The sequence below is a fragment of the Chiroxiphia lanceolata genome, chromosome 3 (genome assembly GCF_009829145.1).
Source record: "Chiroxiphia lanceolata isolate bChiLan1 chromosome 3, bChiLan1.pri, whole genome shotgun sequence".
Lineage (NCBI taxonomy): Eukaryota > Metazoa > Chordata > Aves > Passeriformes > Pipridae > Chiroxiphia > Chiroxiphia lanceolata.
In genome coordinates this window covers 61,978,894-61,994,664 of record NC_045639.1, presented here as the reverse complement: position 1 = coordinate 61,994,664, position 15,771 = coordinate 61,978,894, and the positions used below count along the sequence as shown (strand labels likewise).

Sequence of the window (15,771 nt, the reverse complement as noted above, 5' to 3'; positions counted from 1 at the left end):
TCAATCACAGTGGTAAAGGCAGGATATATGGTACAATGGTAAGAAACCTGTTACTCATTTCCCCTTTCCTTCAATCGACAGCCATTGTGGGTGAGTGTGACTATTGCAAGCAGAGAAAGGTGTACAAGCAACCACCAAGAGGTCTTTTGCTACCAAGAACATTGCTTTGAGATCCATTGACTGTGTATGATTAAGTAAAAAATAGTTTTCTTATACTAAAGTCAATTCCCTCTTTGTTTTGTTATTACTATCCAGAAAATTTATTATAAGAGACGCCATTGCTTTCCCTGTCCTCAGTCCTGCAATATTTTAGGTTATTTCTGAGCCTTTCAAGATTCTCCCTTGAGTCAAATTCTAGCAATACATGCTTGTGGTACATAAATATTTGTTTATGCAAATATATTTTAATTCAAACATTTAATCATACCAGGTAAACATAAGAAAAATAAGGCTGATGTACCTTTCACAGACACTTAGCTCATGGTTTTAATTTCCTGTTTTTATTAGCTTACCACACTTGATAAAAATATTAACACATCTTGAGAAGTACATTTTATTTTCTGGTTTCTCAAGAAAATGTTTGATTGCTACCACCTCATTACAGGCACCAGCTTGTAATTGGAATAAGATTTAAATTGAAAGAAGTTACTGAAAAATAGGACTGATGTACCTCCTCAGTACTTTAAATGCCTGCTTGCTCATATCTAAAGTTGTTTTTATGCTAAATATCAATATGCAATTAGAAAGAGACAACGTAAGTGCTGGGCCTCTGCAGAGTACTCTTTGGGCATTTGTAAGCTCCTTTCCTGTTTATGCTGCCAGAGTCTATCAAACAACTCTTATGTCCACACGATCAAGTCACCAAAACGAATGTCTATAAATACAGTCAAAGAGAGAGATAACAATAAACAGAACAACTACGTCCTCATTTGAAGATGAAACAGTGGTTCTGAGTGAGCAGTATGTGATTAACCCGCTGTACATGGGGTCAACATGATTTATTCTCACAGCTATGCAGTCAGTCCTAGCCCTGGAACTCACTTGCTATCAAAGAGACAAACCTTCCTCAAATCAACCCTCCCCTATGTCTAGCTAACACTTGGAGCTCTTACTTAGGAAAATTAACTGTCATGTCCTTCATTTAAATTAATTCCACCCCTGCTTGTAAATAATTGCCAGCATAACAGACAGTTTAACCACGTGCACATTCCAGACTCCCATCCATCTATCTGCTGCCTGAAATGCTTCAGCACCCTAAAAGCATATCTTGAAAATCACAGACAGGGAGGGGGGAAAAAAAAGAGGAGATTTTATTTTGTCCTAAATTCTGAGTATTGGTAGAACAGTACTGTCTTGGCCCAATACCAAAGAATAAAAAGTAGTAGACCATTACATCTTAAGACAATCACGTGGTTCAAAATAGAGGGATACTATTGGCTTTGCTTCAAACATTTAATAGAAACACCACGTTTCATTAAAAAAAGCTACTTTGCGTGCAGGGACAAACCTCTTACCTTTTGTAGCTATTCGAACACACTGAGTTTTGGTTTCCTGTTGAGGACAGAAAAGTAAAGAAAACAGTCAAATCAGGTTGCTTTTTCCTGCCCTCTCCACTCCATAGATTCATCCTAGATCTACTGATCACGTTGGGACAACTCAATGAGGTGGCTCAGGGCTCTGGGCTTAGCAGAGAAGGAGGTTGGGGGATTTTGTCTTTACAAAAGCTGGATGACAACTAGACATTGGACTGTACTGTCCAGGAAAAATGATGGGGAGAAAAGGTGCAGGACAGGCCAAATGCAGAAAAATTTCAGATTATTCAAATCAAATGGAAATCATGCCATAAGAATACAAAGGGAGTGCAGCAGAAGGAAATGGGAGGACTGGTGCTCCTATTTATGGCATGGCACAGAAATCCTGAGCCAGTGTTGACCTCCAACAGCACTACGCAGCAAAGAAGATACTTTTGTTCAGCACTTTCTCCAAACTTACATCTTGCTACATTCTGACATTCTTAAACAGTCACCTGAAGCACATTAGCAACACACTCCCCCATGCTTCTGCATGTGGAATGAGCACAGAGCAGCCCAGGTATTCCTTCATAGATGACACAGTTAATCTAAAATTTACACAATCTGCCTAGGAGACACAGTGATTCAACAGCGATGTGCTTCAGAAGTTGTACATGCAAAGACAATTTTTATGTAACTTTACTTTTCCCTCCCTTCCGCTCAGAAGTTTGGTCAGCAATCAAAACAAATGAACAGAGAAATTACTCAGTTATGCCCAGTTTGGACAACTTGAAGAGCTGAGGGTCAGTCATAAATGGGTTTTCTGACCTTTTTGTACAATGTGCAGTCATTTTAAAGGCAAAAATACTGAAATAGCATAAGGTTGCATGAGAGGATACAACTGCTGTTGTATTAGATTGCTCTAAACGATATTAGCATGTAATTTGAAAATATAATAATGACAGTTTCACTCTATAAAATATCCTCTCTCTAGTTCTGCACCTCCCAGCCCTTCATCCCTGAATAAATCCCCTGGGATCTCTCTCATCTTGAAGATTCCAAAGCAACAGGTAAAAAAACCATGTTGATGCTGATTTGTAAACACAGCTTGTAAAGAGCTCTAAAGCTCTAAGTTGAGGCACTGTAAGTGTTCCATAAAGACAGTTTTTCCATCTATATGAAAGCCCCACAAAGTTTACCAAATATAATCTTACTTATTCTCCCCAGTTACTGGATTTACTCTTGTTCAATATCTTCCAGGATCACAGAGTAACCCTCCTCTCAAACCTACCGTGTATTTCAGAGCATACTTTACTTCCCTCTGCCTATTTTGGTGATCCTGGTAGTTTATAGTAAAGCATCTGTTTAAATATTCTGCAGCTCAGAGGTTATGTTACAACCACTAGGTCTCTGTCCCAGCAGAATGTGGTGCAGTCCCCCTCAGAATTTCCCCCTTCCTTTAAGAACAGAAATTGGATCCAAAGTTTTAAATCATAACAGAGAAATTCATTTTAGTATTAAACTCTCTCACAAACTGAAATCAAGTTTAAGCGAAAAAAATTCTGTTCTTCTCTCAGCTTCTACTTATCTGTCAAAATGCAAAAGTCAAAATTGAGACCTACTTTTTGTATTTAGTATTTTTATTTTACTTTTCCCTCCCCCTTATTTCTTGGGTAATGAAACAAATTTCCTTACAATGTAGTCTGCTGAAAGCCTACAAAACCAAAGGGAATTATTTTTAACAGGAGAGGGAAATACGGATGAGTGTCTAGCAGCGACCTCTTATTTTGCTTTGTTTACTTCATACAGTTCTATAGATAAGGACTAAAAAGAGGGAATGGTCTCTTGAATCAGAAAAAACCCATCTAATTCTCAAACAGCTTTGTCCCTATTCTCACTTGATGCATATCCAATTTCCATAACCATAAGTAAAAGGTTAAATTTTCTTTGAAAGACTCCAAGGCAAGGCTGCCTGTTAGCAAGGATTTGTTTAGTCTCCATGAAAACCCAAATGTAAAGAAGGGTAAACACTGCTTCTGCTCCTTTCCAAAGGTTCGGGTGCATATCAGTGGCTATCAATCTAGTTGTCCTTTCTAGCTCCTTTCTGACCTGCCTGGACACTTCAGTTTTCTATACTATAAACCAAAATTTTAAGTTTTTAAATATCTAAAGCTTATGTGTGTACCACATTTTCCCTCCTCACCAGTCATTTTCCCTTTCCTTATTTTTCATTTACAAAAGGAAAAACCATTAAAGAGCAACACCATGGGGCTTGCAGAGTTGTTCTTCCCACCTAGAACCTCTCTCCCTGGCACTTTTAGTCCTTCCATATGAATACAGAGCCAGCAGCAGTACTCAGTAACAGAGGTAAAAAGAAACACCAAGGAGGCGACAGATACACTTCTACTACTGCACAGCAGTGGTGCAAGTCCGACCTACACCTTCTCAAAAAGACTCTTGCAAACACACAGTGGACCTGGAGTTTTGCTCAAGCAAACTTTTACCTTTTACTGACGTTCAGTGCAAGAGTCTCACAAAGTTAGCAATGTTTTACTAGCCCGCGGAACAGCCCACATTTTGTTCGTCCTGCAGTAATTTAATCTTCTGAAGCGTGCAAGGACTGAGAATTAGAGAAAGGACTGAGGATATTATTTACCAAGGAGACAGAGTCACAACACTGAAATTACTTTGCTCAGACAATTACTATGAGACGTATTAAACTCTCATCTAAGCAATTTACTATGACAGGACGGTGATGTGAAATGTGAATGGCGCACTGCCACGCTCTCACTGCACAGAGAGGATTACAGCTATGCCACTGCCAACACCTCCTGTGTCCAACTCCAACAGCCCTAATCGTCACCACAGGCATGTCTTTGACTCCTTCCAGGAGAAAGGTGGTGTTAGCACTTGCCTTCTCAACGCTGCTCATGGCCTGGAAATAGATGTTGTAGCCTTTCCGAGGAGCCAACGGTGGGTTCCAGAAACCTTGGTAAGTCCTGTTGTCACCCACAGTAAAAGGGGCTGGCTCTGGCAGGTTTCCTGGAGGCAGCTGAGCAGCAAAGTAATATGGTGACCCTCCGCTAAGAGCAGTCTGATAGGTGATAGGGATTTGGTAGCACTCCATGGCACCTGTTTCTCGCTTTGTTCGGTGCGGGTGCAGCTCCTCAACAACAATCTGGTAGGCACTGGTGAGACAGAGGAAAACCAGCATAACTTTAAGGTCATCTGCTAGAGTCAAATCTCTAGTATCATAAAAATATTAACTGAATTGATCTGTGTAAACTTAGAAGAGAAAAAAGCAAAATACAGGAGATAAATGGACGCAGAGAAAAAACAAAGGCTTGAAATATAGCAGAGCCATCCATTTCAGCCATTAGAAAGAAGCACCATCCATTTTTTTCATGAAAAACAACTATGCAATTCTATACATGATCTCCTATTTTTTTTAGACTTTTTTTTGAAGAAACACAGGAGTAACTGTGAAGGACCAGGAATCAGAATGGGGAAAATTTCAGAAGTGGAAAAAGATGTACAGTGATTGAAAGGACTTTATGACACAGACTTTACAGTTATTATGTATATACACATTGTATGCTTCCTCAGAATTTGTATTTCCCGGGCATGTTCAGGCTTGTCCGCTTCCCTGCTTTCCTGCAGATTGGCTGGAGAAGCTGCCGAGAGGAGACAGCCTCCATTTGCCCCTTCTCTCCCCGGTTCCTCCCACGTTCCTCCCTCTTTCGCCTGTGCCCCTATCCTGATTTGCTTCCCCGTTTGTCTGTCTCATACCCCACCCTATGTTCTGGTCCTTTCCCTGCCTGAACTGATAAAGAATCCTGCGCACGCCTCAATAAAGCATTCTACTTGCACCCTACCTTGTGTCCCGGACCCGTGCTGTGCCACGGTCCCATCCCCCCTTCGGACCGCGGCAAGTAACTGTGTTAAACTACAACAGATTAAACTCCTGGCTGATCAGAAGCATCTGAAGTTAGCATTTTCCTTTGAAGCAGTATTAGAGAAAGCTGAGCTTCAAGACCCAACATAATGACTGCCTCCAGGCTGTTCCTGAAGCACCAATTTGCAGTTGTCATATCATTAGAGACAGAATGCGCTGACAGGCTTCTCCACCTCCTGACCTTGCTGTGGCTTCTATCTTGGCTCAGAGCTATGCAGATCTAAAGTACAAGTGACATGCTGTAATACAAGCACAGATGGACAGAAATCTGTCCATTCCACCAAAATAGACTGCCTCATTCCTCTACAGTTGTCAATGATAAAATGTTACAAATTGCTGAGGCAGACAGCATTTGGCCTATCAAAACAGCATCCCAACCTTCCAATACCTCTCTTGAAGTGGAATATGGCTTGGTCACTTTTCAAAATCACCTGTTCAAAATAGAACATGTAATTATAATTCTTTCTCCTTTAGGGGAACTACCTAACTACAGGATGTTACCAACTTATTAGCAGCTTCCTCTGCTCTTCAGAAGTACAGAACTTAGCTACTGAGAGCAGGAGGCAGTTCTTCATTTTATGAGAAAAAAAGAGACTTAGGGGGGTTTAAGAACTATATATACACATATATATACATGTGTATATGTGCACACAATTTCTCATTTTTATGCAGATACATGTGAGGACTTTACGAAAAATAGTAAGAAAATATGCCTAGGCATATAGAAAAGACCTGAAGTTTTTCAATTAAACTGTCTTGGGTTTGTTTTAAGGCTTTCTAAACAGAAAAAGTAAAATTGAACTAAGTTTTCGAAGTGTCACTGCATTGCTGCAAGGACTCCAAAAGGCAAAGGCAAAGACAATCCTACTTTGGTGCAGCATTAAATTATTTTGTCAATTTTCTCTGTTACTACTGCCCAGAAAACCCAATAACTACAGTGGCAGAGATAAAGTATGATACTGGGGAATGGAAAAAAGGAGAGAAGAAAAAAGTAGGAAATTAATTTCACATCTTTCTTGAGCAGTTAGCATCCCATTTTCATTGCACCTAAAAAATTAAGGAGGAATGCCTCTTTCTTCCCTTTCAAAGCGTCCAAGAGGAATATATAAAGTCATACCAGTTTTGAAACTCCAGGAGAAAGAAGAATGTGAAGAAAAAATAAAATAAAAAATAGTTAGTTCTGGGAATATCTATTTCTCACAAACTGTCTGTGAACTGAGCTTGGTTATATATCACCTTCTGTGATACATAATCTTTTCAGTTAATGTGGACTGCACCAACAAATCAGTTGCAAAAGACCCCTGCACACCCAGAATATTTCTTTATGGTTCAAAATCAATGTATTAGCAAAAAAACCCTAAAAGCATCGATATTTTATAAAATTGAGAGGATGTAAAATATTTTTAAAATTTTTATTTATAATGTCCAAAGGTAAGAAATTACTACCGGTGTTCATTCCATCTCTGGCCTGGCCCTGGACCCAGGAAGGGTTAAAACCACCATTCTGGAATTGGGCAGACAACCAACTGGAGATCACTGGGACACAGACACCACGTCTCTGCTCCCTCCATTCTGCATTCTTCTCGCATCAGCTGCCAATGGACTGGGACCAACACAAATTCTGCTCTCAGAAGTGCCAGGAGAGCAGGAAACTTGTCCATGACACCTTGCCAGCTTCAGAGAAGGAAGGCAGCAGGGAGAGAGGAAGGACAGTGCAACGCCTGCACGTGGTGGAGACAACCGTCTCCTGAAACAGCCTGGTTTGTCACACAGCTCCGTAGCTGAGATGCACCAGTTACCAAACCCTCCTTCCCTCTCAGTTTTATAGAATAAGGGATAAATGAGGTATCTTCTTCTTAGGGCACATCTCCTTTTCAAGGGTCAAGCCTCTTTGGAGACCAAAACAAATAAAAAGTCAAAGATGAATGGCATGAGAGTCAAATATTAAAAAAAAGTCTTTTTTAATAGCATTCTTTTAAAACATACTGTAATTTTTGAATGTGATATAAAAGATATGGCATAATTTTAAGCATGAGACCACAATAAAATGTGAAAGTTCTCAAAAATTTTTAAATAAATTAATTTATATAAAATACACTACCAAAAGTAATGCTTTTTGGACCCCTACATCTGAAAAGCAACAAAAGGTGGAAAATAAGAAATTGATACACACATTGTAATCATCTACATCTACATAATTACTTTTAAAGAAGGAATAGTAAATTACAGAAACTCTTTCAAGTCTCCAACAAGGCTTTATTTTTATTTTTTTTAAAATTTATTTTCACAAAGTATTTTTTAAATAAAAGATTTGCCTGTCCTCTTTGGGAAAGGGATCTGGCAGTATTTTTCATACAGCATTATAGGCTAACAAGGCATGGAGGAATACAGTCATTTACCTCTAGGCCCTTTGTGATACCATCTGCTTAAACCCATTTACTAAACACTATAGTGGCTCCAAAGTTACTGTTACTCTATGTACACATAATATTTGGAAAGGACAGCCCACTGTAACATGTGAAGAAAGAACTCAAAATTAAATTTGCAACTTGAAAAGTGGAGTGTTCAATGACTGCAAATGTGGTCTGATATCAGGCTAATAGTGAAAAGTTAAAGGCTACATACTCTGCTTATCCTTGCATCTTTACATATTACTAATCCTAGCTTCAATCATCTTAGGTTTTTAACACATTATCTTTTCTACACATTTAATTATTGAGAGAGCTTTCTTGTGACTGGAGCTGAGGGAAGTCCTACAACAGCATTTTTCTCCCAGTCTTTCCATACAGCAAAGAAGGAATAAAAAGGGGAAATAAAAAGAGAGGAGTGAAAATCTTAAATGACAATATTCCTTCTCCTTGTTGACTAAAAAAAATTCTGAGTAATAAAAATTTCAGAACCCACTACATAAGTCATCAGGATCATAAAGACCAAACAGTTGCCTGAGACAGCCAGGTAAACAGAGAAAATGTTGATGATACAGCAGCTGAAGAGTTCCTCAGCTGAGGTTTTCCACGAAGAAAGTATTTTTCATGTCAAAAATTTTTTTTTTTTTTTTTTTTTTAACTTAAGAAAACCTCTACAGTACCTCCCTATAGACCAAGATGATTAGAAACAGCTGAAGGAGGTCCCTGACAACTGATTTTCCTTTTCATCTCTCCCTAAAAGTTCAGGCTTCCAAAGAGGTATGGCAGTGGATAACATGTTGTTCATCCTTTAGCCCTATTCTGACTAGACTTTAAATACCAGCTAGACATTTCCTTCTGTGTGTCTAGTGGAGACACAGCTTCCTCTCCTTTGACAAGTGCCAGACTGACTGACGGCCCAAGCTTCAACCCCAGCTCTTGGAATTCTAACTGACAGCAAAATTTTAACTACTCCCTGCCGTGGTCCACTTAATTAGTTTTGCTGCAAAATGAAAACAATGTAATTTTGCATAAGGTATAAGAGCAATACTATAACAATCAAATAAAATAAATTTAATAATTAAAAAATTGTTTACTATGATTCTGATTTATGCTCTTCGTAATCCTCATCTGCAGTAGAATTTGAAAACAAAACATTGTGTTCCTGGTACTCAGTTAGGAACCTTCAGAAAAAATACAGCAACAAATCACATCTTCTAACGAATCACTGAAGCACCATTGATTCTACTGACTGGAATCTCATCCACGAGATTGATGGTGAAAACAATATGTGCTTCAAAGTGAGCTTGAGCCATCCAGCCCTGTTTCCCTTTGCATTTCTAGTTCGTAATTTGGTCTAAAACTTAAGGAGGCCATAAAGAATGATAATAACACTTGACAGGGAAGATATGATTAGAGTCATGTTTAAACTGTGATGACTACAGCAGCTAGTGTCTTAAAGAAATGACTGACAGCCACACATAGATTATACCAAGTTAAGGAACACCCATTTCCTGAGGGCCTGTCCTGATGGAGAGGCCGTGATGGAAATCCAATCATAGCATAATTCTGCTTGTGAAAGCAACAGAGTATCAGACTAAGCTTTTTTTCCTTTTCCTATTTTTTTTTCCTTTTCCTATTTTTTAAATGTGAACCTACTGCTATTAGATAAAATGACCATCTACAGCTCCAGTGATTACAGGACTGGTTATAAACAAACCTTTTCAAAAAGCCAACCATATTCTTCAGTGTCTAAAGAACAGTATTTGAGTGCCTTCTACTGAATCACAGCTGCGGGCATAGTGATGCATTTTTTTTCCCACCTACCTAGTAACACTCATTATGGCAGCAAGCCAGCCTGTAGAGGAAACACAACTGCAATGTGGATGAAGCTGCACTAAAACACATCACAAAGTTTAGCAAATTGCATTGAATCAATTCAGAATTTCAGTGTGCTACATTTATCTGCCTATTAAGAAGGTGCCGAAAAATACCTGACTGTAATATGCATAACTTCAGAAAAGGGAATAGGAGCATGTCTTCTGTATTTCCCTGGAGAACGTTTTTCATTCCAAGTAAGGAACAAAACACCTGGTTTGCTTTAAGGATAAAGCCTAGCTCTCCGGTTATGGTAATGGACTTACTTCCTTAACCTCTTCGTGTTAGAAATTTGATGTAATATCTTAGATTTCAGAAATTAAATGAAGTGGAGAGGGAAGATGTCAGAAAGGAAGAAAGACATAGGCTTTTTTGAGAACACAGTCAAGCAACAGTTATTAATACTCTATGAAACTATCCCTATCAAACTATCTAGTAACATTTAGTACATAGATCCTTTCTGCCACCTTCATAGGCCACAGTGACCAGCTTATGCCATTGAACTGAGGATGCTGTAAGGAAAATTGAGACAATAAATGTAAGCTGGTGTGCTGCAGATTTATTCTGCAGCAAGTTACTTGTCTGCTAGCACAATGCAGAGAAACCAGAACTCCTTGAGCTAGGGAGAGTAACTCTCTAGCCAAAACCCATCATGCTACCAGTTCACAAAGGAACCATCCCACTCCAGGACAGAAACTCAAGATTCAAGATTGACCCTCTCTGGGTGAGCAGTGGGACTGAAGGCGGAACCCCACTGCCGTTGGCACAGATGTGCCCCAGAGCAGTTGCTGTGCATCACCACCATCAGCAGATCCCTGTGGTGTCCAGGAGGCATGCTCTGGGCAAGGATATGCATCAGCTCTCTCAGGTGACCAGACACAAGACTGAAAGGATGTGACATGGATTACATGAGAGATAGATATCACATTTCCCCAAAATACACAGCTTTGTTGAAGGCCAGTAGCAGGGCACCTGAAGTCTTTAAAAGCACCTACAAAGACTTTGTATACAAAGTCTTTAAAAGCACCTACAAAGACGTATAGTGAGTTTAAGCGCCTGTGTAACTTGGGAGCATTTTCAGACCACGATTTTGGTTTCTACTGTATTAATTAAAAAAAAATAAATCCCTATTTTAAGAATCCAAGTCCGGTACTGAAAGTATTCCTGTTCCTCAAAAATCCTAGGATTGCCCCAGGGCAATCTTTCAGAAACTAATGATGCATTGGATTACAACTTTAAATATAACACATCAAAATCTCCTATTAAAGGGATGAACTTAATAGGAAATAATTAAGTTTATTATAATTAAAGATAATAATTATCTTCTATGACAGAATATAAATAAATAACTTGATCACATCAAACATAAGGGTGACTATACAATAAGCACATAGAAATGCTTATAAATACATGCCTCATCCTCACAACATCCATGTAAAACATACATTCTTCTTAATGGAAACTGACTTAAGAAAGAGTTAATTTTCCTCTGCTTTTAGGGCTTGGACACACGACTGGAAATCAGCTGAGCCACGATAACTGACTTAACATAACACAGAATGAAATGCATTAGCCTGCATTTCTCTAAAATGTCACAAGGGTAATAGCAAGAAAACCTTCTGATGCTCAGCAGCTAATTAACCCCCAATTAGTCAACCCTGCCCCTGAATATTGCTGATGCAGCCACATCAGTAAAACACAAATGGAATCAAATATTATCACAAAATTTTTACACTAACAAGAAGAAGTAAAGAGAAGGATATGGACTAATCTTTGCAAACAGAATTAAATTATCTCTCAACAGAGAGCAGAAAGACCCTTCAAAGTTAACATAAATGAAACATTTTAATATGATTATGGGACATGCCAAGTAAAATTTAATAGCTTGCAACATGATTCCTAGTAAAAAGCACTCTCAGAAGAAAAAGGTCAACTAGTTTGTATTCATCACTATTATTTTACCATTTCCCCTGAGCTTCCAATTTCCAATTTTCCAATCATACATATATGCTACAGACTAGATGATTTGAAGCAATGGAGAGGAAGTGTTATTTTCAAATCTATTTTCTGACAAACACCTTTCAACCTCATATTTCAGAGACACTGTGAGAAAGTAAAATGAAATTATAGTGGTTAGAAGGTGGCCCTGGGGAACCTAAATCAAACAGGACAGATAGCTGAATGATTCCAAAAGACCCTGCCAAACCAAGAGTTTTTTTTAATTACAACTCTGTTGGCAAGCTCAGTACAGGTAAGAAAAACAATAGTAATGTTAAATAAATATCACTCCGAAATATACAGCTTTATGTACTGCGAGACAGCATATATGCAACTAAAAACCAAACTCTTCCTGATTTTTTAATTTTTTTTTTATTTTTTTTTTTTTACCTGATAGGTGCACCTTTGGCCTGTGCTGGTCTCAAGAGTACAGTTATTGTAGTAGCAGTTTCGTTGAGAGATGCATCGACTCCTTCATAGTCCGGTAAAGTGGGAGCTGATTAATGTTGAGTGGGAAGGAAAAGAACAAGAAAGAAATCAGTGATAACCTTTTGAATTTCCATGAGAATGTGTCTGTGCAATATAGTACAAAGCCAGAATCTTTATCAGCAATATGAGTATTTTTAAATGATTTTTCAAGTCAGGCATGGTCTTTTACTACAGCATGAATGGGACTTCACCAACCCATAACCCCAACCCTAGCTGCTTCCCCTCAAATCACCACACCTATGAACTTAAACAGGTTTATTCAAGGACAGAGGAAGTGACTGCCAAGAAACCCTAAAACTACAAAAAACCCCATTTTGGCATCACGCTTTCTACCCTACAAATAACTACAGTCATCATGTCAAAGACCCAACCTCTACCACGTCTCTTTTTCCTCCTCCAACAATTTAAGAACCTTTCACATTTGCTCTTGAATGTCATTGGAGACAATGCCAATACCAACCCGAGTGCAGGAAAATTGGCCTTGCATAGACATGCGTTGGTGGACTAGAACTGGATGGAGGAATCTCTTCCCATGCCCATTTTTAACAATGTATGGCATTAAACAGCTTCTGAACCACTATGAAAAAACCAAAATCAACATCCAAACTAGAGGCAGTTTGCCAGGCCTCAAGGCAGCAATATTTGCTGTGGGTTGGATGGCTGGTGTTGGTGGTTACTTCAACTATCCAACTTTAATCTACTGCCTGTTACAGTCCTCCCTGGTAATACTGTTGCTGACTTCAGCCTTGGTGCAAGGAAAGAAATAGCATTTTCTGTGTATCAGAAAACAATAGATTTCTATTAATTACTAATTCTTCACAAGTTTGAAAACTATCTGTATGGGGTTTTTTTGTATGTGGCTGTATTGTTATAAAATCATTAATGATGCTGGTATATTTCAAAATGAAATTTCACAAAACAATGTTTTCTAGCAGGTTGTCAATCACTTAAATCATAATAATTTTACAAAAATATATCAATTGATAGAAGAGCACTGAAAGATTAAAAGTCTTGCTTCATTAGTCCCAGATCCTAGATGAACACAAAATCTGCTCTTATTTCAGGAAATACTTTTTTATAGAATTAATGTTTATTTAATGTTAATTTTAAAATTACTGTTTACACCATGTTCACTAGAATCACAGCAGCCATTTGTAAGCTTGACTAAAAGGAATAATTCCACTTCTCACTAAACTAAAGCTAGCATTTTCTGAACATGTATTGCTTCATATAAAGTATCAGTTATGCAGAGCGAAACTAGACAACACTTCAGCATAAAGCAAGATGAAAAAAAAAAGGCTGAAATTCAGATACAAGGGATTTCACAGTCTGCCTTTAAGCTTTCCTAGTAAAAACCACATCTTGCCAACTAACAGATCCATACTGTGTCTAGAAAGTGTGCTATACTGGATTCTGGACAAAATTCCTCCAATTTCTGTGTGGAAAAGGAAGGCATATCTGAAGAAGCCTGAACACATTGTAGTCCTAAATAATCCAAACATGTTGAAGCACTTATTTCTCGAAATACTGAAATATCTACAGGATATTGTAAAGAATTATAAGGACCTTAAAACAACTTGAGTAAAATATCAGACTTGAACACAACCTAACAGCTACATAAACAGAACAGAACACATCATTTAGGATTTTTTGGTGCCTTGGTTGGGTTCTTTTGAAGGGACTGGGGAGTGAGAAGTGCTAGTGGTTATGTGCTGGGGTGGAATTCAACAAGCTGTTCCATTTAACTACGACAACTACAGTATTTCACTTGATACATAATTCAAGGAGTTTCTGCCTTGAATTTTCTCGCATTTTGATTTTTGTGCATGTTTTCAGGAACTGGGTGAGGAGACTACATGAGTAGTTTCCCATAAAAATCATAGGTGCATTCTGATACATTATTAACTTCCCTTTACAGGAAAATCTAAGTGTCATTATGGTAGATAATAAGGAAAATAGCTGCTTTGTGCTGTTTAAATTTCTAAATGACTGATTTCTTTGATCTCTGCCAAGCTCTGAAGTCACCATGTCACAAAATCAACAGTCTCTCTAAATATAGCATTGACTTATTTTCTGCTATTAAATGCATAAGCCACTATCTTATTTTGTGAGAATAACAATGAAATTTAAGAAAATAAAAATATTAAAGCATTCTATTTGACATTACTGTCTTCTAGAATTTGCAGTGCATTATTAAGACAAATAACGTCAATCTTGGTGCACTAAAATAAGTGAACAAAGGCACAAGGAAGCAGAGCTATATAAATCTGGCAAAAGAAGTTCCCACTTTGTCCCAACTGCCCTGCTTATGTTATAGCTGCATGTTCCTAAGTGGTGACACCCTCAGAGAGTTAGTTAATTTTCTGTATATGACTTTACTAATATGCAAAACAAATACAGATTTTAGTGACCTATGGAGTGCTGGAAGGCTTAATTAGTTAAGGTTTATACAGCAGTTCAAAATCTTTAGATGAAAGTACTAGATTACATAAAAAAACCCTGAACAGTTAACAACTACAGCTATGCAATTTCCACCTCATACAAGGATGATTTATCTCTGAACTTACACTACTGTGTGGCAAACACACTCTAAAACATTTTTAGTAATATAATTTAACAACACAGTAGGATTTTCTGGGGGGTTTTCTTTAGCATTTCACAAATTTTCATGGTCAAATATTCACAATACATTTTCCTCTTTCTCCTTCGCTGTTTTTATTTTATGTTGTTGTTTGCTTTTTACCTGAGATGTTGGTTGTTACATTGATTGTAGTTGCTGGTCCAAACCCTTTGACAGTGCTTGCACGTATAAAGAACTGGTAAGTAGTACCGGGGTGCAAATGTGAGAAGACGTGGTGTGTGCTGTTCCACAACTTCGACACGGTTTGTGGAGGTCCTGCAACTGGAACTGCAGGATCAAACGACTGTACGCTGCTATAGCTGACCTGTGAAAACCATTATTTTAGTAACAACTGTTACAAGTTTTGGCACAAGGGGATTAGGTTAGCTTGGCTGGAGTGGAAACAAAAGACACATGCTCATACAGCTACCTGTGTACCTTGGGGATACCACAGAATCATAGAATCATTTCGGCTGGAAAAGATCTTTAAGATCATCAGTTCCATTAATCCTACACTGATAAATCCACCACTAAACCAGTGAGGACTTGATGTGTATTACTGAAGACTCTGCTTCACTTGAAAGGCTGTGCAGGTGCCCTTCATCTCTCTTTCTCTGTGATATTAGTTCACGTATGGAAAATTTCACTATTACATTAAATTTTGGACACCCCTCCACCCTCTCCGTTTCCACTAATGCCCTTTATTTTTCATTTCATGTGATATTTTTCCCTCTCCTCTTCTAAAAATCATATTTATATGCTATTCAAACCAAGCTAATATTTTTAAAGCTAGATATGATATCTTGATGTACTAGTTTTGACTGGGATAGATTAATTTTATTCATCATGGCTCATGTGGTGTTGTGTTTTGGATTTGTGATTAAAATACAAAAGCCTGCACTTTTGCTCTTTTCA

At 38.1% G+C, this 15,771-nt stretch overlaps 1 protein-coding gene across 15 annotated transcripts in view; it reads right to left on the bottom strand.

Annotated features, from left to right (window-relative positions):
* The window catches only part of PTPRK (protein tyrosine phosphatase receptor type K), a 391,962-nt gene that overhangs the window by 69,317 nt on the left and 306,874 nt on the right, over positions 1 to 15,771 (bottom strand). For all 15 annotated transcript variants that reach the window (XM_032681705.1, XM_032681692.1, XM_032681696.1 and 12 more), the window contains exons 10-13: positions 14,980 to 15,181; positions 12,138 to 12,243; positions 4,426 to 4,699; positions 1,515 to 1,551 (exon numbers count right to left, since the gene is read on the bottom strand). In XM_032681705.1, coding sequence (XP_032537596.1) covers positions 1,515 to 1,551; positions 4,426 to 4,699; positions 12,138 to 12,243; positions 14,980 to 15,181 — 619 coding nt within the window. The remainder of the gene's footprint in view (positions 1 to 1,514; positions 1,552 to 4,425; positions 4,700 to 12,137; positions 12,244 to 14,979; positions 15,182 to 15,771) is intronic.